Below are 21,795 nucleotides of genomic sequence, written 5' to 3' on the forward strand. Positions count from 1 at the left end.
TTAGATCTTTGGATGCTTGGTGAAATTCATCTGTGAAGCCATCCAGTTCAGGACTTTTATTTGTTGGAAGTTTTCAGGACTTTTATTTGTTGGGAGGTATTTTTTGTTGTTGGTTGTTTTTTTACTGCTTCAGTTTCACTGTTTGTAATCTGTCTATTCAGATTCTCTGATTCTTCCTGATTCAGTTTTGGAGGATTGTATGTTTCTAGGAATTTATTGATTTCTTCCAGATTGTCCGGTTTGTTAGCATATAGTTGTTTGTCATTTTCTTTCTTTCTTTTTTTTTTTTGGTTAATCCTTACCCAAGGATATTTTCCCATTGTTTTTTTTAGAGGGAGTGGAAGGGAGGAATCGGGGGGGGGGGGGCATCAATGTGAGAGAGACGCATTGATTGGTTGCCTCCTGCACGCATCTTGATCGGGGCCAGGGGTCAAACCTGCACCAGGTACATGCCCTTGACCGGGAATTGAATCCACAACCTTTCAGTGTGCAGGCCAATACTAACCACTGAACTACACCTTGTAGATAATTACCTGCTTTTCTCGTGATGCTTTTAACACATTGCGTACCGCATAGACATTTCTAAGACATATGCCAGGGACCGCACATTTTTGGGCAAACTGCACGTTATTTAAATCATCATAATGCACTTTAGGTGTTGTTTTTCAATAATTACAACATTTTTATTTACAAAAACAATTAAACAATTAAAGTTCCTAGTACTTTTTAAACGTATGGTAGTGTGTAAAACATTTTCCTCTATGAAGAGGGACCCAACAAAATTTACATAAGTATCTAGATTCGCTCCTTTTTCCATGGGCGTGAAAACCGAGAACACTTGTGAATGGTCCTTAATAGATGGCGCGCGAAACACGAGAAAACTCCTGAGTGGTACGAAATGTGTTAAGATTCTCTGTCTTCAATCTTTTGGGATTTTAATTATGACAAGAGGCCCGGTGAACGAAATTCGTGTGTGGGTAGGGTCCCTAGGCCTGTCCTGCGATCAGGGCTGATCAGGTTTCCCGCTTCCCCACCTCCTTCCCTTGCTACCCACGCGCCACCAGCGTGTGCGTTTTTCCCCGCCCTCCCCCCCCCCCCCCCCCCCCCGCCTTCCCCTTCCTCAGCGCCCTGCTGCTGCCACTGTTGGCCCACCATGTTCCATGCCACTCCCTGGTGATCAGCACACATCATAGCTAGCGATCGAACTCCCGGTCGAACTTCCAAGGGAACACTTTGCATATTAGCCTTTTATGTATATAGATGTGTCTTGATATGGGTCTCTTTTGGTTCATCTTGTTTGGGACTCCCTGTGCTTCCTGGACTGTGTGTCTTTTTCCTTCACCAGGTTAGGGAAATTTTCAGTCATTATTTCTTGAAACAGATTCTTGATTCCTTGCTCTCTGTCTCTTCTCCTTATGGTACCCCTGTGATGTGCATGTTGTTTCATTTCATGTCCCAAAATTCCCTTAAACTATCCTGGTTCTTTTTCATTTTTTCTTCACCCCATTCTGACTTTTTTTCTACGTTGTTTTTCAAATCTGATTCAGTCCTTTGCTTTATCTATCCTACTTTTTATACCTTCTGTGTATTCTTTGAATATTTGTGAGATATGGTATTTTTCATTTCTGACTGGTTCTTTTTCATAGTTTCTGTGTCCCTTTTCATGCTGGTGTAGTTCTTACTGATTTCCTTGAGCATCCTTAATTAGCATTACTTTGAACTCTATATCTGCTAAATTTTTTTACCTCCATTTCATTTAGGTTTTTGTCTAGAGATTTCTTCTGTTCTTTCATTTGGGGCCTGTTGTTTTTTTTTTGTCTCCCATTGTGGTTGTCTCGTTGTATATGTTTCTGCGTATTAGGTAGAATTTCTATGACTCCCAGTCTTTGTGGGGTGGCCTAATGTAGTAGGTGTCCTGTGGGACCAGTGGAATAGTCTCCTTGATCCCCTGAGCTGGGTGCTCTAGGAATGTCCTTTGTGTGGATTATATGGGCCTTCCTGTTGTAATTGGGTCTTGATTGTTGTTGACCCATTTGTTGGTGGGATCAATCCTCAGGCTGGCTGACTGTGAGGCTCAACCCTGACCATGGCATGCAAGCTGCTGTACAGGTGCCATTTCACTGGAATTTTACACGAATCTCCTCAGAGCTGCGCCTCCTGAGACTGTCTGAATGGTTTCCGGTTAAACATTTGAGTATGAAGACTTCATATATGATGCTGTTTACGTCAAACTCAGCTTCACTATTTGTAATTTTAAATGTGATCTTTTTTGTAAAGGAACATTTCCCCTTTGCAAGGAGCAGGCAGTCTGGGAGGTACTTGCACATCCTGCAAATGCCCTGCTCCTCATCAGGCTTCTCCCTACTGGCATTTACACCAATGATAATTCATACTGGAGGAAATTATTTCATTGCCATTTACAACATGGCGATTTTATAATTCTTTCATACCTTGTACATTTGTTAGCTGCAACTCTATAAAGTAGGGTAAAGCTTAATTCTTTTGATTACTATGGTCTTGTGATTTTAACTCTAGACCCCCCCACATTTTTTTTTAAATATATTTTATTGATTTTTCACAGAGAGGAAGGGAGAGAGACAGAGAGTTAGAAACATCGATGAGAGAGAAACATCAATCAGCTGCCTCCTGCACATCTCCCACTGGGGACGTGCCCGCAACCCAGGTACATGCCCCTGACCGGAATCGAACCTGGGACCTCTCAGTCCGCAGGCCGACGCTCTATCCACTGAGCCAAACCGGTTCTGGCCACGTTTTTAAAGTGAGAAGTTAGTTTTATAGTCTTCCCCAATGGTGTGGCAAGTGACTTTTCCCTCCTCTATTTATTTTTAGTATACTCTGAACTCATACATTGTACTAAGGGTCCTAAAATAATTGATTTTCATTACTCTTTTTGATACATTGTCTCAAATTTTGCCAGTAGGAGTCCCTTCAGACTGGCTCCAGTGCCTTTTTGACATGCTCCCATTATTTCTTAATCACTAACTTGGTTTTACTGCTCTGGTTCCTTTTAGTGGGTCTCGTGGACTTTTATTTTCATTAGCAGCTTTATTGGATATAAGTTATGTACCAAAAATTCACCAATTTACCCAGAGGCTTTTTAACTTGAACATTTTTGGTGGTTAAAAACTAATGTTTTTGTGAAGTCTAATGGAGTCACTGTACCCGCACCCTGGGGAATCATTTGTCTGTCTTGCGATTTTCTCTAAAAATAGTATTGTCACCTGCTATTTCCTGGAAAAGGCCAGGGGTATTTTGTATAACAGGCATGTACGATCCAGTTCTCCCTTTGGTGCTCTTGGTAATGTTTGCTTGTTTTCATTTCTATTTTCCCTGTCCTGTTTTGTTTTTGTTATTTTTACCTACTAAGGAACTGAAGTGGGTCTTTGCATTCCTTCCACCAGCACCCTTTAACTTGAACCAGATAAATTCTAGCAGTTTCAGAAAGAAGCAGGAGGGAAAAGGAAGAGCGCAAAAGAAATAATCAGCTCCTGGATGCTGCTGTCTATGCTCTCATTGCCTTCACACTTCCTTCCCAGGACTCAAACCGTCCTGGCTTGCATTCATTTCCTCAAGCACACCAAGCATCCCCCCTCTAGGAAGGTCTCTACCCCTATGCTTATGTGCCACCACACTGCCTCCACTCCCCACCACAAGGCAGGCTGTTATTGCAGCTGTAATGACACCCTTTCAGTAGATCTCCCATGGCCCTTGAACCTTGACCCTCTACACACCTCTGATTCTCCAACAAGGCACCTGTCCATTTCCTTCTTAGCCTTCCTCACAGTCTGATTTGTGTCCTGAGATCCTGTGTGTTCTACCCCTCATGGGCCCTCCTTTGAAAATACACTTTTAGTCATAGAACCTAGAGGGATTTGGCAAAGGTTAGAAGCATTTCCAGATGGGAAATATTCTTGCAGTCATTTTGTGTGGTGGGGAGAAAGAAGCTGGTTCTGTCTTTAGGTAGGCATTTGACCTTTGTACCACAGTAGGCTCTCAGAACTTTGATTCAGGAATACTGCCATGTGCATGCAACCTCAGAGATCTAAAAACAGGACAAAGACTGAATTTTGAATTATCTCTTAGCTATCTCAGTGTGTAGAATCTCTTTTCACCATCAGGGTTGAGACAAATGGATGGTTGACACATTAATCATAAAAATGACATCTTCTGTAAACATTTTTTAAAACATATATTTATTGATTTCAGAGAGAAAGGGAGGAGAGATAGAAACATCAATGATGAAAGAGAATCGTTGATCGGCTGCCTCCTGCACGCCCCCTACTGGGGGAATCGAACCCACAACCCGGGCATGTGACCTTGACAGGAATCAAACTCAGGACCCTTGAGTCTGCAGGCCGATGTTCTATCCACTGAGCAAAACCGGCTAAGGCTTTTCTGTAAACATTTTAAATCCAAACATAAATCATTGGCTAAATGACTGTCTTTCTTTTAGGATGGCTCTTCTTGGGGAGTTTACCATTAAGGTTCTTGCAAAACCTAACTTTGGCTTTTAAAGTGGAGCAAGGGCTATTGTAAGGTCATTTAAATGCCAAACCTTTCTAGATTTTTAAGATTTCTTTCTCCAAACATACATTGGTCTCACCCATACGTAATTATTCACCAGCAATAGGTCAATAGGTACAGATTTTTTTTTTAAAATATATTTTATTGATTTTTTACAGAGAAGAAGGGAGAGGGATAGAAAGTCAGAAACATCGATGAGAGAGATCCATCAGCTGCCTCCTGTACGCCCCCCAGTGGGGACGTGCCTGCAACCACGGTACATGCCCTTGACCGGAATCGAACCCGGGACCCTTGAGTCCGCAGGCCGACGCTCTATCCACTGAGCCAAACCGGTTCGGCGATACAGATTTTTTTTAATCCTCGCCTGAGGATATATTTAGAGAGAGGAAGGGAGAGAGACATCAGTGAGAGAGAAACATCAATCTGTTGCCTCCCTTATGTATGCCTCCCTTATGCACACTGACTGGGAATCGAAGCCATAACTTTTTGGTGTATGGGATGATGCTCCATCCAACTGAGCCACCCAGCCAGGGGACCAGCAATATTTTCTAGTGACTTGTGTTTATTGAGTCTTTCCAAACAGTCATCCAGGGCCACTCTTTTTCTATTCACACTCATATATCATTTGTTTGTATACTATTTAATTATGTTATTAATACTCAGTAAATAAAATTGCATTAAATGGATTTGGGAATAAACATAGCTGACGGACACTTGGTAAGCATCGAACTTGTATGGGAAAGGAGTGAGGCTGCACTGAAGACTGGGGCAGGAAGGAGTCTCCACCAGGGCTGGGGCTGTACAGGCTGTGGTTCTTTTTTTCTTTTCTTTTTTTTTTTTTTTTTTTTTTCAGAGAGGAAGGAAGAGTGAGATAGAATCATCAATAATGAGAGAGAATCACTGATCAGTTGCCTTTTGCATGCCTCCCACTGGGGATCGAGCTTGCAACCTGGGCATGTGCCCTGACTAGGAATTGAACTGTGACCTCCTGGTTCATAGGTTGATGCTCAGCCACTGAGCAACACCGGCTGGGTTGGACTGTGGTTCTTATAAAGTCTCTAGCAAGGCAGTTAAATAAAAGGTGTTTGAGAGAGCTCTGTATACCAGTATAATAAGAAAGAAGAGAAACAGCTAAGCCTAAGTTAGTATACCCATTCGTACCTGGGTCATTACATCCATTTGTATGAGAAATGCTCCAGGTGGCTTCAAATGCAAGTCTGCAGAAACGTTGGCAACTTTGAATTTGGTTCCCCCACCTCCATTCATCCGTTGTATTTTTTGTACTTAAGAAACTACCTACTGAATTAAAAATAGAAATCCTTTCTCACCCTCCCAGCTATAAATGACAAGAACTTTATTTTGTTTTGAGAGTTTGGTGTTTGGGATACTCTTTTGTTATTGCCATTGTTTGATTTAGGTTTGAGTTTTTTTGATTTTTTTAATCTTTTGGCCCCTGTAAAATGCTGCCTATGAAAACCATCTGCAAAGATTCATCAGCAACTGCAAACCATATTGTGAGTCATGAGCTGTAACAAGTGCTAAAGCCGTAACTCCCCAGATGCCATCTTTTTTTTTTTTAAGTACAATTTCCATTTATTTTTACCCCAGAGAACTTTTCTTCACTCCTTAAGGACTTAACTCCTTACATGGGCTTTGGTGAAGATCATGGGGCAGCACCCACAGGTCTAAATCAGGGTGAGGGGATTCAGTCCTTCCAGGCTTCATGGGAACGATTCCTGACTATTTTGCTGTGAATGGCACAGCTCACACAGTAATGTAGTTTTACATACAGCTTGGGAAGCACATAGGTGTCAAAGACATTTGCTTCGGAGATGTCCCTAATGGCTGCAGCCTCTACTATGTTTCGAATGACAGACTTCTTAATGGCCTTGTCCTTGGGCACGCATCAGGCGCAGTTGGTGCAACGAATAGGCTGCACGTAGCCTCGGCCTTTTTTGGCACGACTCTTATTCCTTTTCTTGGTCATCTTGGAAACGAGGACCCGAGAGAGTCCGCAAATGCCTTCTTCAGTTATCTTTCCTTATCCATTTGAGAGTATATGGTGACTCTGCCTTCCACAAAGCAGAATACACTGGAAATAGCTCTATTTCTGTTGGATTATTAGCAAAATAAAAACCCAGTGGTCCTCTTGAATATCTAAATCCTGACCGTGGATCTTAACCACTGCTTCTGCGACTTGGGCCAGCCACAGGAACACAGTCCTGGGGTGCTTTGCTCAGGAACTGCTGGCCAAGTCTGCCTTTGATGGTTCCTTCTGAGCGAGAGCAGTTTCAAACACATGAGCAGCAAGAAAGAACAGCCTGCGGAGGGGTAGATGAACTCAAGACTCCTCCCCATGCCTTTTGTTCTTGTTGAAGACCATCTGCTCCCTCTCCAAGGATTTGAGTCTGGTTCTTCCCCAGAAGAACAGCTAAACAGTTTGGGAAGAGACCCAGACACAGGTGACATCGACTGCCTTGCAGCCAGAGGCTGCTTTAACAGTCCCTCGCAATACAGCCTTCGTTCCTGTCATAGTCTTAACGATTTTTAACTGAAGACTCCCAAATTTTTACATTTTTCTCACTGATCAGTAACTTAAAGGTGCTGAAAGTAAAATCTGCCGCTCTGGGATTACCCGATTCTTTCTGCATATAGGGAAGAGGTCTAAATATGGAAGCCTTGTGCTTGTCCTGCTAATTCTTAAAAATCATGCGAGTGAAGCAAATCTGAAAGTGCTCATGAGTGCCAGGAGTTAAGCTGAGTGCCACAAGGACATAGAACTCTGAGTCCAGGTCTGTGACCTCAAGAGAGTTCTTGAAATCGAGAATATGGAGCTATCCCAGGAAGATTCTGGGTCATGCGGTATATAGGTTTGTGTATAGTCAGAAATGAACTCGGTCATGCTGATGATTTTCCCTAAGAGTGCCCTTTGGAGCTTAAAGAATGTCAGCTGTCGTGCCTGAACTGTAACTTCAGTTGCCTTTGTGCAATAGAGCATGCTTTCTCTAGGAAATTATGGCACTAACTTGGCAGGTGGTTTCACTGTTGCCGGGCTCCAGGCCCTGGCACGGAGATGTCTAGAGTTAAAATGGAAACAGCTGCTGAGACTTAACTTGCTGCCTGCTTTACCTGCTCCTTCCCCAGATAAAGCACCTTACTGTCTACTGCCAGGTTGGGTGTAGTAGGTAACAAGCAGGATTTTAGTAAATCTCACTCTTTTTTTTTCTCCCTTTAAAAAAACAACAGTTTTATAGAGGCATAATTGACATCCAATAAACTGATCATACTTAATGTGTACAATTTGTTCATAAGTTTTTGGTTGTTGTTTTTTTAAGTATATTTTATTGATTTTTTTTTTTACAGAGAGGAAGGGAGAGGAATAGAGAGTTAGAAACATCGATGAGAGAGAAACATCATTCAGCTGCCTCCTGCACACTCCCTACTGGGTATGTGCCTGCAACCAAGGTACATGCCCTTGGCCGGAATAGAACCTGGGACCTTTGAGTCCGCAGGCCGACGCTCTTATCCACTGAGCCAAACCGGTTAGGGCTGTTCATAAGTTTTGATGTGTTTCTTTGTTACCCTTTCTTCCCATCTCCAACAACCACACGATTTTTTCTGACAGCATAGATTAGTTTGCATTTTATAAAGCTTTATATAAATGGAATCATACAGTATGTACTCTTTAACTTTTCAGTTACAGTTGACATTCAATATTATATTAGTCTCAGGTGTCAGTATGTACTCTTTTTTGTCTGTCTTTCACTTGGCATAATTATTTTGAGATTTTTGTGTTATTCCATGTGTTAATAGTTCATTCCTTTTTATTACTGAATAGTTTTCTTTTTTTAATTGATTTCAGAGAGAGGAAGGAAGAGGGAAAGAGAGACAGAAACATCCGTGATGGGAGATAATCATTGATTGGCTGCCTCCCGCATGGCCCCCACTGGGGATCCAGCCTGTACTTGGGGCATGTGCCCTAATCAGGAATCGAGCTGTGACCTCCTGGTTCATGGATTGATGCTCAACCACTGAGCCACACCTTTCCAGCAATGCTATATGCTTTGCAAATATTTTTTTTCTCTGTCTTGTGACTTAACTTTGCATTCTCTTAAAAGTATCTTTTAAAGTACAGAAGTTTTTAATTTTGATGAAGTTCAGTTTATCCTTTTATGGATTATGCTTTTTAGCTTCATATCTAAGGAATCTTTGCCTAAACCACAGTTACAATGATTATTTCCCCATTTTCTTCTAGAAGTTTTATAGATTTCTTGTTTATATTTAGATCTGTTACCCATTTTAAGTTGATATTGATTCTGATGTGAAGTGCAGATTTAGATTTTTACTTTTTGCCTGTGGATATCCCATTGTTCCAGCACAGTGTATTTTTCAGGCATTGTAGTTTTCATCTCTGGAAGTTTGATTTGAATCTTACTGTCCTTCTCTACTAATTTTAATGTCTGTGTCAGTTCTGGGTTGTTTCCAATTGATTGATTAGTCTTCACATTGTGAGTCATGTTTTCCTGCCTCTTTGCGTGCTTGGTAATCAGGTAATATACATTATGAGTTTTATCTTTTTGTGGGGTACTAGCTATTTTCATTCCTGTAAATCATCCTGAGCTTTGTACTGGGAACCACTTTATTTACTTGAAAGCAGTTTCCAAGATCTTGCCTCAGATCTTCTTGGGTATCCTACCCAGTGCCTCATGAACTGTGTCTTTCTCCTGTCTGGCTAGTGGGAACAGATGCTGACCCTTTTGAACATTTTGGGTGGTTCTTTTCCTGGCCTTAAGTAGTTTCCTCAAAGACATGCATTGATTGGTACTCTCTGAATACTTAAGGGGGACCCTCTCCAAATCCCTGGGGATCTCTCTGTAGTTCTCCACTCCCTGGTACATGTCTTGTAGACTCGGGCTGTCTTAAGCTCCATCCCAGTTTCCTCTCCCTGGAAACTCAAGGATGTAAGCTGCCACAGTCATAAGGCTCACCTTGTTAGTTTCTTTTGTGTGTGTGTGTGTGTGGGGGGGGGGGGGGTGTTTGTTTTTTTATTTGTTTGGGATTTTTGTTTTTGGTTTAGATGGGAGGGTAAACCTTGATTCCTGTTTCTCCGTCTTGGCCAGAACTGTGACCTGTTTTGATGTCACAGCTTCTCTTACATTCTACATTCAACACTGACCAGCCTAATTCCCACTTCAGAAAATACTGTATGCACATTCGTTCCTGCTGCTTAGTGGACACTGCTTCCTCTCCTGAATCAGCTTCTCCCCCAGGCTAACAACTTACAGCCATATATAAAGTGGTCTGTTCCTCCCCATTGCGAGGAAGCCCTCCTAGCACCTCCTTGCCCCTATAGCCTGTGCCAGTTGTGTGACTTTGTGCTCAGCTCTGGGGATATTGTTTACTTTTTAGACTTAGATTATAGGAAATCCCCTCCTCAGGCCAAAGAGACCCCTATCATTTACCAATACCACCACTCAGCCCTTCCCTGTGAAGATTTCTCAAAGGAAGTAGACGGGATTGACAGTTGGTGACTGTGGTCTGATCTGGGGCAAGGCTCATGTACTCTTCCTGGAAACAAGAGCTCATCTGAAATTGAGTAGGAGAATCAGATCCTTGGCAAAGCTCTTGCTTAAAGCCCCTTTGTTGGCATTTATAGTTTTTTAAAATAATAGGAAGAGGCTTTGCCCCTCAGTGTCCCAGAAGAGTTTAAGAAAGACATTCTCCCAGACCTACAGTCTCTTTGCTGAACTCTGGTTTTCTAGGCTGGCTCAGTAGCAGGTAGAGGCTGGATTCCACCTTGTGCTTCCAGCTTGATACCAGTCAGACACTAAAGCATATTACCTTTAGGCAAAGTGAGGTGGATGCACATCTGGAGAATGCGTGGCAATGCATTTAATCAGGAATAAGAGGAGTCTGTCTCAGTACCCTGTGGTTTTTCATTGCAATTAAATGCAGTCTTGCCCTGGTTCAGGGCATGTTCAAATTTTGCAGGAAATAGGATAATTCTTTCATAGGTTTACTGTATTTAAAAGTGAGTTGCAACCCATTAGTGTATCATGAAATAAATTTAGGGATCACACTCAGCATTCCTCTTAATAATGAGAAGTATGTCCCATGTAGTAACTATTACATAATGTAAATACCTCAATCAGTGATAGCTCTTTGTGGGTGGGTGGTTGAGTTCCATTTCTCTGTTACTCCCCTCTTGGCAGCACTGCAACTGAGTATGCTAAGTAAATGTGAAATAAAGATGTACCTCATACCGATTAGGTTACTTTCAGCTGCAAGTAACTGAAAACCTGACTTAAGGCAAAGCAGACTTTCAGTCATCTTAGAACACAAGTCTTGAGGGAGGTGGTTTGGGTCTGGTTTAGATCAGTGGGACAACTGCTCTGTGGTGCTGACCTTTTCATGGTTATAAGGTGGCTGCCATCCTCGCACAGCAGCATTCGACAGGAAGGGAGAGCAGGAGCTTTCTTCCTGAGTGTGTTTTTCTTTTTTACCACTGAGACAGGTATTTTCCTGCAAGATTTCAGTAGACTTCACAGTTGGTCTGAATGCCCAGACTGACACATATGCCCCAACCCTGGTATAAAAGAACGGCTTAGATTGATTCCAGTTCATGTACTGGGCCAGGCTGTTGCTGCTCCTGGAAAGTTGATATTCAGTTAAACAGGAGGGGAGGGGCACTGAGTTTGGAATGTGCCACAGCCTGGGTTCCAGGTGCCTCTCTGGGCAGGTATTTCTCTGGGTTTTGTTTGGCTAGCCTTTGCAGACAGTCAGGGCTGGGGACCTCATCCTTCCATCCTTGGCTCTTTCCCCGAGGGGTTCCTCACCAGTGACTTACCCACCATCGCCCCTCAGGAAACCCTGGGGCTGGCTCCTCACATTCTGCTCTATAACATGCAGACCAGGAAGAGGCGATTTTCTCCTCATTAGCCTCCTTTGTAGCTCACAGTCCCCATTGTGCTAAATAAAACCTTTTGGTAGAGCCAGACCCCACTGCTCACTGGCTCTGACCTTGAACAGGTTACTGAACCTGGAAGTTGGTTCCCTTATTTCTGTTACACGCAGTCTCAGGAGAGTGAATGGGAAGGCTCCCTGCCTGGCAGACAGAGAATCTGAGAATCCTAGCTGTTCATTGCCTACTCTCACCCTTAATGCTGAGTTCAGCTGGGTTGAGTTCAGTGTATGAAGCAGAGCCCAATGTGTAGAAAAGGGATCTCTACAGTGAGTATTGTGGAGAGCGGAGACCTGTTCTTCTCCTAGTTACTCATCGAAAACTGTTCAAGTCCTGCCATTTGTCGTTTCTTTTACCAGGTAGTGAATGTGTTCTGGCAAGGAGATGAGCTTCATTATAACCCAGCTTGTTAGTTCTGGGTGCCAGTTCCTGGCCCTGCACTTGGCAGGGGTGGATTCCTGTCCTTCTATCTTCCTCTCAGTCCTTAGCTCCCAGTTCCAGGCAGTCTCAGCATGTACTCTGCCCCCAGGACATCAATCTCCCCTCCTGCTCGGTAAGGACAGCAGTTCCTGTCCACCTCCCTCCCCAGTTCCCTATTTTGTCAAAGTACAGATAGTCTGGTGTCTGTGATAAAGCTCTCACTTGATCTCTGCTTCCCCATCCCACCTACAAGTGTTGACATTTTTAGGTTGGGATTTTGTTGGGATTTCTCTCTTCCTGTCAAAAATACAAACACAACTAAATTCTATATTTTTTGGGGTCTTCTGAGTGATTCTTAGAAACACGTCGGGTGCCTGCCCTCAGCCTCCAATGGAATTAGCTTTGTATTACGTGACAACTGGCTGACCCCTTCCAGTCTGGGATCCTGGCATAAGAGTTTTCAAGACCTAACTAACAGTTATCACAATTGGCTGACAGTCTTTTAAAAAATATTTTCTGTACATTTATTTTTAAGGTATTTTTATTTTTTATTTTTTTGTTTTTTGGTTTTTTTTAATTAAATCTTTATTGTTCAGATTATTACATTTGTTCCTCTTTTTTCCCCCCATAACTCCCCTCCTCCCAGTTCCCGCCCCACCCTCCGCCCTCACTCCCCACCCACTGTCCTCATCCATAGGTGCACGATTTTTGTCCAGTCTCTTCCCGCATCTCCCACACCCCTTTCCCTCCCAAGAATAGTAAGGCCATTCCCTTTCTATGTCCCTGATTCTATTATAATCACCAGTTCATTCTGTTCATCAGATTATTTATTCACTTGATTCTTAGATTCACTTGTTGATAGATGCATATTTGTTGTTCATAATTTGTATCTTTACCTTTTTCTTCCTCTTCCTCTTCTTAAAGGATACCTTTCAGCATTTCATATAATACTGGTTTGGTGGTGATGAACTCCTTTAGCTTTTCCTTATCTGTGAAGCTCTTTATCTTACCTTCAATTCTGAATGATAGCTTTGCTGGATAAAGTAATCTTGGTTGTAGGTTCTTGGCATTCATCACTTTGAATATTTCTTGCCACTCCCTTCTGGCCTGCAAAGTTTCTGTTGAGAAATCAGCTGACAGTCTTATGGGTATTCCCTTGTAGGTAACTGAGTTTCTTTCTCTTGCTGCTTTTAAGATTCTCTCTTTGTCTTTTGCCCTTGGCATTTTAATTATGATGTGTCTTGGTGTGGTCCTCTTTGGATTCCTTTTGTTTGGCGTTCTCTGCGCTTCTTGGACCTGTAAGTCTTATTTCTTTCACCAGGTGGGGGAAGTTTTCTGTCATTATTTCTTCAAATAGGTTTTCAATATCTTGCTCTCTCTCATCTTCTGGCACCCCTATAATTCTTTTTTTTTTTAATATATTTTATTGATTTCTTACAGAGAGGAAGAGAGAGAGATAGTCAGAAACATCGACCAGCCGCCTCCTGCACATCCCCCACCGGTGGGGGATGTGCCCGCAACCCAGGTACATGCCCCTGACTGGAACCGAACCTGGGACCCTTCAGTCCGCAGGCTGACGCTCTATCCACTGAGCCAAACCGGTTTCGGCAATATAATTCTGATGTTGGTACGCTTGAAGCTGTCCCAGAGGCTCCTTACACTATCTTCGTATTTTCAGATTCTTTTTTCATTCTGCTTTTCCGGTTGGGTGTTTTTGCTTCTTCGCATTTCAATTCTTTGACTTGATTCTTGCGCTCCTCTGGTCTGCTGTTGGGTGTCTGTATAATATTCTTTATTTCAGTCAGTGTATGCTTAATTTCTAGTTGGTTCTTTATCACAACATCAAGGGTCTCATTAGATTTCTTAAGGATCTCACTACATTTATCGGCAGTTTTTAGAAAATTATTGAAAGACCTTAAAAGTGTGGTTTTGAGCTCTATATCTTCCATTTCTGACATCTGCGTCCTGTTTCTTTGTCTCCGCATTTTTTATGCTTTCTTGGGGCAACCCCTAGTGGTCTTTATGCGCAGTCTTGTTGTAGTTAAGCCTAGATTGTTGTAGGTATCACTGGCGGGGATTTGACCTCCAGGCCAACTGGCTGTCCAAAATGCGGCTCTTTTCGATATTTTTATTTTTATTGATTTCAGAGAGGAAGGGAGAGGGAGATAGAAACATCCATGATGAGAGAATCATAGATCGGCTGCCCCCTGCATGTCCCATATTGAGGATTGAGCTCGAAAATCAGACATGTGTCCTGACCAGAATTTGAACCGTGACCTCCTGGTTCATAGGTAGATGCTCAACCACTGAGCCACTCCAGCTGGCCATGACTGACAGTCTTTTTTGAACAAGGAGTTGCAGATGTCTGTTCCTCTTTTCTCGGGCGTTATCTTCTTCCCTGGAATTCCCCCTTTTAGGAAGGTGCCTTTGTGGTTTGTCTGGCTTCTGGGAAACTGGAATAGTAAACTGAACATGATTTTTGGATTTGTAGTCTAGCTTTATTATTTCAGCAAGCTACTTCACTACTCTCTGCCTCAGTTCCTTCGTCTGGGAAATGGAGACAGTGCCATGGGGAGGATTGACTGAGTTTATATATGGAAAGTGCCTCGCTCAGCCCCTGGCTTGAGGTGGAAGCACTGCCCCACAGTTCAACTGGAATTGTCAGCAGTTCACTAGGAAGAGGTTTCCTGTGTCTTTTCCATGCCACTCCTCTGATTCTGACCAGCTGGTGTCCTACAACTCAGTTCAGTTCTGCCACTACCCACATTTCTGTAAAAGATGATGGGTGAATTAAGGAAGGAATATTGCTGCTTACCCTGTATGTGACTTTGAGCCATTGTGTGTGCCTAAAGGGCCCACAGTTAGTCTGGGAGGAAATCCACAGGGTACTGGAAATTCATGCAAGGAGTGTGTACACTTTCCTATTCTCCAGACCAAGGTGCATTGCTGCCTGCCTCCCGTGGTCAACTTACTACTTGGAGTTAAGGAAGAGCATTCACAAGGCCTGGCTAGAGGACTACCCTACTCCTTAGAGACCCACTGAGTGCTCCCTGGACTCTGCAGTCCCTCTTCAGGCCTAGACACCCTGCCAGGCCCTTCAGTTCAGGCATCTGGGATTTGCACTCTGCTGATGGCTTATGACTTGCCTCGTGTCATTACTCCTTGTTGCTCATGTTACAACTGCCCTTTTTCACAGGGATGCTTGAAGATGGAAAGAAATTTGATTCCTCCCGGGACAGAAACAAGCCCTTTAAGTTTATGCTAGGCAAGCAGGAGGTGATCCGAGGCTGGGAAGAAGGGGTTGCCCAGGTATGCTCTCATTTGTTTTGTTCTGTTTCTGAGTGTCTACCTTTTAAACTATATTTATGGTTAGAACATTCATATGGTTCAAAAATAAGAAAGGTACAAGTAAAACATTTTATTCCCATCCCACCCAATCTATCCAGTCCTCCCCCCCCCCCCCCCCCCCGCCAAATAACTCTTGTTATTAATGTTTCTTGTAGAGTTTCTTTAAGCATGTATAAAGGCATATACTTTTTTTTTCTTTTAGACATACACACACATTGTTCTGCAGTTTGCTTTTTTACTTAATCTCTCTTTAAAACACTTTATATACCAGGATTAAAAAAAAACAAGTTTTCTTTCAGCTTCATAGTGTTTCCTTAGGTGTGTGCAATCTAATTTACTTGACCTGAACTCAATTGATGGCCGTTTGGATCGTTTTGCTATTGTAAACCGTGCTGCAGTGACTAACCTTGTATGGACTTTATTTTACGTTTGTTAAGTGTTGGCATAGGCAAATTCTATGTAGTGGGGTGAGTGGTTCAGTGGCTGTCTTTGACATACTGCCAAGTTGCCATCCATAGGGATCACACTGAACTGCCACCAGTGGCCTCTGAAGCTGCCTGTCTCCTCTCAGCCCTGCCAGCAGTGAATGTTGTTAGACTTTTGGCTCGGCAGTATGAGTAGCAAATGTTATTTGGGGTAGTTTCAATTTGTGTTTGTCTTATTGTGGACCATGTTGTGTCAGACTACTTCTGAGAGGTCATATTCATGGATAAAGTAGTTTTGTTTGTCTTGAGTCTTTCTTCACCTCTCCCTCCCCATTGTGTAAACAGCTTTTGTCCGCCAACACTGCAAAATTTCCAGTACACAATAGGGTTGCCAAATTTTAGTTGGATTCTAGCCTTCCATGGAGTCCAGAAATTTTTTTCTTGCCTCTACCAGGTAAAGGGTGTTCACAGTGGCCTGAGACCCAGCGGGCTTTATAATTAGGCCCTGAATAATACTAATCAGTCTGTTTCCCTCTCACCAAAGAGAATTGGGAGATTTAACCAAAGTGTAGAGAGATTTCTTTGTTTTTGTTGTTGTTGTTAGTCCTCACCCGAGGATATATTTCCATTGATCTTTAGAGAGAGTAGAAGGAAGGGGGAGAGACAGAGAGAGAAAAACATTGATGTGAGAAAGACTGATTGCTTGCCTCCCACACAGGCCCTGACCAGGTCCAGGGGTTGAGCCTTCAACCAAGGTACATGGCCTTGACTGGGAATCAAACCCGGGACCCTTCAGTCTGCAGGCCAATAACTCTATCCACTGAGCAAAACTGGCTACGGCTCTCTTTCTCTTTTCTAGAATAGACATTGCTCCACTTCCTCTATAAAATATCACTGATTTACCTCCAAATAAATTGCTTAACTTTTAGGAACTTTAAGCCATTCCACTCCTAGGTATCTAGATTTCTGTTCCTGCAGGGCAGAGAGTTGGCAGTATAAGAAGGAGAGGATCTTTGTGATTTACTTCCCTTTGGAAACCCCTTCAGCTGTACCTTTCTGTCTCATCCTGTCTCCCCTCCCCCATGTCTGGCCAGCTTCTGGTCTGTAGCCCTTCCCCCACCTCCCATGCCAGCCATTGTCCATACCACAACTCATCTTCTGTGGCTATTCTAGCACTAGAACAGTAATTGCGTTGTGTGTTCCAATAGCCGTAATTGTCACCAAGGTAGTATTATCAGCCTGTTCCACATCCCAGGCTTGGCAAGGCATGACATGGTACTGGGAAGATGCCCAGACTCCCCCTGGACCCAGTGTGCTTTGGAATCAATCACAGCTCACTTGTGAGAAGCCTGGGTGCTCTGAGACCTCTGCAGGGCATCTTTTAAACTCCTACAGGTACTACTTCAGCAAGTGAGCTAAAAGCACAGGAAGATGGGATTGTTTTGTGCCCCGTTCCCCTTCTTTTGATATTGTTTTGGTTTTAAGTGTTGACAGGTATGTAATCCTACCACAAGTACTATTTTGGCAGCTTGCTTTTTTCATTTAACGCTGTATCTTGAGCATCTGTCCATATTAATATACTTAAAGTCATTATATTCTTTCTAGTGGCTAATCCATGGTGTGCATGTGTCTTTGACATGACTTCTCCTGTAATGGGCATTTGGGGTTGTTAGCAGAAGATTCTGGAAGTAGAATTACTGGGTAAAAAGATATAATTGTTTTGAATTTTTTTATATTAACTCATGCTTTTAACTGTCTTTACCACCTTGGTCTAATATGTCCTTGTTTCTGAAGGGAGCTGTAGGAAGCAAGGCTTTTGAGTTTCATTGGAAACTTCATTGCAGCCTGCTGCTTCCTCTTCAGTCACCCTTAGTCTGGGTCAGAGATAGTTACAGAATGGAAATACAGCAAAAAACCTGCTCACTCTTCAGAATAAAATAGCTAGTTAAACTTATATGTGTATTTGATTAGAAAATGAAAAAAGCACAAATTTCTTTTTCTTCTTGATTTTAGAGAGGGACGGAAGGAGGGAAGGAGGGAGGGGGGGGGGGAGAGAGAGATGGAGATATATGAAAGAGACATCTATTGGTTGCCGGGGATCAAACCCACAACATAAGTGTGTGCCCTGACCAGGAATCAAACCTGAGACCTTCTGGTTCATTGGACACTCAACTGAACCACACCAGCCAGGGCAATACGAATATTTTTTTTAAGTAAAAAATTTCTTTTTTTTCTTTGTTAATTTAATCAGTTGCCTCCCACCTTGGCCAATACTATACCCTGTTCTCCCTATAGAAAAATGCTGGTTTTTATAGGCAGGTACAAATATATAAATATTTTCACACAAGTGATCGATATTGTATCGTGTACTTTGTACTCCAGAAAATCATAGTCTTTTAAAAACTTTTTCTATATTTCTGAGGTATGAGTCTAAATATAGGAAGTGCAGAAAAGTAGACTACCCTCCTGCCCCCAATATTACTTTCTCTGTGTGCTTTTCAAGCAAAGTTTTGGACAAAGTACTCCTTTTTCAAGAGCATAGATGCCACTTAACATGTCCTTTGACTGAGCAGGCCACTGAAGGACTAGGTGGTGACACTTCCCGAGTGTTGGCTGCCTGGAGTCAGGTTAGTAACACCTGGGCAGAAAGGTTGAGGGCCTGACTGTTTCAGGAACCAGAGGTTTTTATCTGCCTTTGGGCCCCTTTGAGCCAGATGCAGGGATCATCCCACCTGACTGCCAATCTCCATGTACTGCACAGGGGAGTGCCCAATGCCCATGCAGCTGCACAGTCGCTGTAATGTCCTACTCACATTGTCCTGGGCAAGGGACACCCAGACTTCTTCCAGAGACAGCTGAGGAATGCATCCAACTGATTCTTTTTTCCTTGTTCTTTTTACAGATGAGTGTGGGTCAGAGAGCCAAACTGACTATCTCCCCAGACTATGCCTATGGTGCCACTGGGCACCCAGGCATCATCCCACCAAATGCCACTCTCGTCTTTGATGTGGAACTTCTAAAACTGGAATGACAGGAATGGCCTACTCCCTGAGTTCCCTGTGCTTGGGTAAGGAACTTAATGCTAAAGAACCTTTAAATTACCTTTGCTCCTCCCATGTTATGCTCAGCATCTGATGGGTGGATAGTAGAGAGAATGAAAAATGTCATGGGCTGCCTCCTCCCTCCCCCTCTTCTTCCTCTCTCGGGTATCCTTTCAATTTTAGTTATCAGTGTACACCTTGAATGTAAAGATTGGTCACCCTATGAAAGGGATGGCCTATGTTCTTGAATGTATTTATGGGGATGGGGCAGCTTAATGTAGCTGTTTAAATGAAGTATTTTTTTTTTTATGTAGCTTATAAGCTAAACCTCAGTTGGGAACTGAAAATATTAGGCTGATTTTTAGTGCCAATATTTTAGTTCTTTAGAAGTAAGAGTGTTGGTGACTTTGCTTACCCTGTCCTGGTTTGTACACCTTCCTCATCCACAGTTTGTGGCTACCTGCCTTGGGGAGCAAACTCAGGATAGTTGAGGCCAGCAGGCCAGCTTCTTATCAGTGGGTTGAAAGTGAGGCCAGAGGATGTTATGGAAGTGTAAAGGGTGCTCTCAGACAGCTGTAGGAAGGAATCTTAGGGTGTCAGCCTTCCTATGCAACAGGTGGGGAACTGAGGCTCAGAGAAAAGGGCCTTAAGGTCTCATTTTATGGCAAACTAGGACCAGACCAGAATCCCTTTCTAGACTTTTTTTCTTCCCATTACCTTCATTTGTAGGAAACAAAACTCCATATCCTAATGAATCATAAAACACATGAATGTTGTCGTCTTTCTAGCTGGCCCCACACTTCTGTTTGCTCCCCTCAGGAACCAGAGGACCACAGCCAGTGGCTGGGAAGAATGCTTTTGTTTGAAAGCTACAATAGGTGTCTGCCAGCTGTCGGTTATGGTGTAACCTTGTCCTGTTGTGGTCTTCCTTAAGTAGAGGAGCTTTTTAAAAATTAGTAGTTATTTTCTCTTTTAGTGGCTTGAACCCTGCACACCTGGGTCATACAGTCCTGGTCAGGTTTAATGACTTTGGCTTCTCCATTTGTTATTTCTACCAGGGGGGAACTCCTGACACTTTAGAGAGCCTCCCTCTGCCCAAAGGTCTACACCTAGTCCAAACCCTCTTTCCTGTTCTTGGAGAGCTGAGTCCTTTGAACATGAATGTATTTGAGGGAGCCTTGGAGTTATTCTGATTTGGGAACAGGCTTAAGTATGTTCAACATGGGGAATATCCGTTTAGGGCTTTGCACATTAAAGATACCTGAGAAGCTTTTAAAACTCTCCTGATGCCCAGGCCACAGTTGACCACAATCACTGGGAGTGAGATCCAGGCATTAAAGATTTTTAACACCCCACCCCCCACCCCCAAGCAATTCCTATATGTAACCAATGATAATAGGGACCTGTATTTGTTAGTGGCCTTGGTGGACTGCCCCTCCTACTGTCCTCAGCAAGATAAACTTACCTTAGGTTTATAAAAAAGAACAATCTATTTAAGTAGGAAGGAGGTGGTTCATCTGGGAATCTAGCCTGAGCCCAGTGCCTCTCCCAGCTCAAGCAGAGGTAGCTTGGTCCAAGTAAGACCTCCCAGATGTTGAAGAAGGGACTTGGTGTGGCAGCCAGCCCTGTGGTTGTCTGTCCCACTGCACACAAAGAGCACTGAGTTGCTGGAACTCACAAATTTTCTGTCCCCAACAGATGTGCCATGGAGGGATCTGGCGCCCCCGACGTGCACACGCGAATCCGTGCGGAGCTTTTCCTGATGTTCCACTACACTTTGTATAAACATCTGCCCCGACTGAATGTGTTCTGTCACCCAGCTTTGCTCTTCCCCTTTCTCCTCGTATGTGTGTTGACCTAAACTACATGCCATAAACCTCAAGTTACTCTTTTTATTTTTGTTTTGGGGTGAAGATTCAGTTTCAGTCTTTTGGATCTAGGTTTTCAATTACATGTTAGTCAAGTATTAACAGCACAAATAATGGGTTAACTTTAGACTAGGAATTGGTGTGTGGGGGATGCAAGAATCTTTATTTTATTTTATTTTTTTTGGATGAAATTTTTATCTATTATATATTAAACATTCTTGCTGCTGCGCTGCAAAGCCATAGCAGACTTGAGGCGCTGTTGAGGGCCGAACTATCTCCAAGTTGAGAGATGTCTTTGGGTTGAATTAAGAGCCCTACCCAAAACTAAAGTGGGGAAGGGAGAGCCCTCACCTCCACTGCCCCATCCCACTCTCCCCTTAAACCCTCTGCCTTTTAAAAGCAAATCGTTTTCACTGCGATGTTGGACACTACAGGTATCTGTCCCCAGGCCAGCAGGGACCTCTGAAGCCTTCTTCGTGGCCTGGCTCCCCCCCCCCCCCCCATCCTGTGGTTTTTTTCTAATAGATATTCAGGACTTTTATAATGTCATAGCTATCCAGGCTCCACTCCCTAAATTTTAAGAACTTTAATCGAAAGTTTAAATTGAAGGTGCTGTTTGTAGACACTTAAAATCAATGAAAGCCCAGCCATCATGACAAATCCTTGAGTGTTGTCTTAAGAAAATGATGCTGGTCATCACAGCTTCAGCATCTCCTGTTTTTTAATGCTCACCTCCCCCTGCTGAGCTCAACGTTTTCTGGCTTTTCCTTCCCTCCTCTCACTCCTTTGCTGTCCTGTGTAGTGATTTGGTGAGAGAAATTATGGCTGCCAACCCCCCACCCACCTCTCCTGCACTACATATGAGTTTCAAGTTTTATTATTGCAATAAAAGTGCTTTATGCTGGCTTTTCTCAGCTCGGTGTGACGGTGGTTACTTTCAGGTTCCTCCCCCTGCCATTTGGTGCAGCAGGATGGGGTTAGAGGTCTAACAAAGGGGATATGGTGTGGGAGGTTGTGTCTTGTCAGAAGAACCGCAGCAGGGACTTCTTCCCCACTGGTCTCTGGAAGCAGGGGAGGTGGGGTAGGTTTGTCTCTTTACCAGTGGAGAGAATTACCTGGAGGTCAGACTGGGGTCATCAGGGAGAACCCGCTCACCCACCATCAAATGTTTATTAAATATATGTTCT

General features: G+C 43.2%; 1 protein-coding gene and 1 pseudogene across 2 annotated transcripts in view; one reads left to right on the forward strand and one right to left on the reverse strand.

The window, feature by feature from the left end:
- The window catches only part of FKBP1A (FKBP prolyl isomerase 1A), a 33,985-nt gene extending 12,463 nt beyond the window's left edge, over window positions 1-21,522 (forward strand). Inside the window, exons 3-5 of the mRNA XM_081096844.1 lie at window positions 15,123-15,235; window positions 18,602-18,766; window positions 20,439-21,522. Of these exons, the coding sequence (XP_080952970.1) occupies window positions 15,123-15,235; window positions 18,602-18,730 (242 nt within the window). The 3' untranslated portion in view covers window positions 18,731-18,766; window positions 20,439-21,522. The remainder of the gene's footprint in view (window positions 1-15,122; window positions 15,236-18,601; window positions 18,767-20,438) is intronic.
- Window positions 6,188-6,532, reverse strand: LOC308522860 (small ribosomal subunit protein eS26-like; annotated as a pseudogene). The gene has a single exon. The product of its transcript is annotated as a small ribosomal subunit protein eS26-like (transcript).
- Window positions 21,523-21,795: the final 273 nt, after the last annotated feature.

Source organism: Myotis nattereri (genome assembly GCF_964212035.1).
Source record: "Myotis nattereri genome assembly, chromosome: 8".
NCBI classification, from domain to species: Eukaryota; Metazoa; Chordata; class Mammalia; order Chiroptera; family Vespertilionidae; genus Myotis; species Myotis nattereri.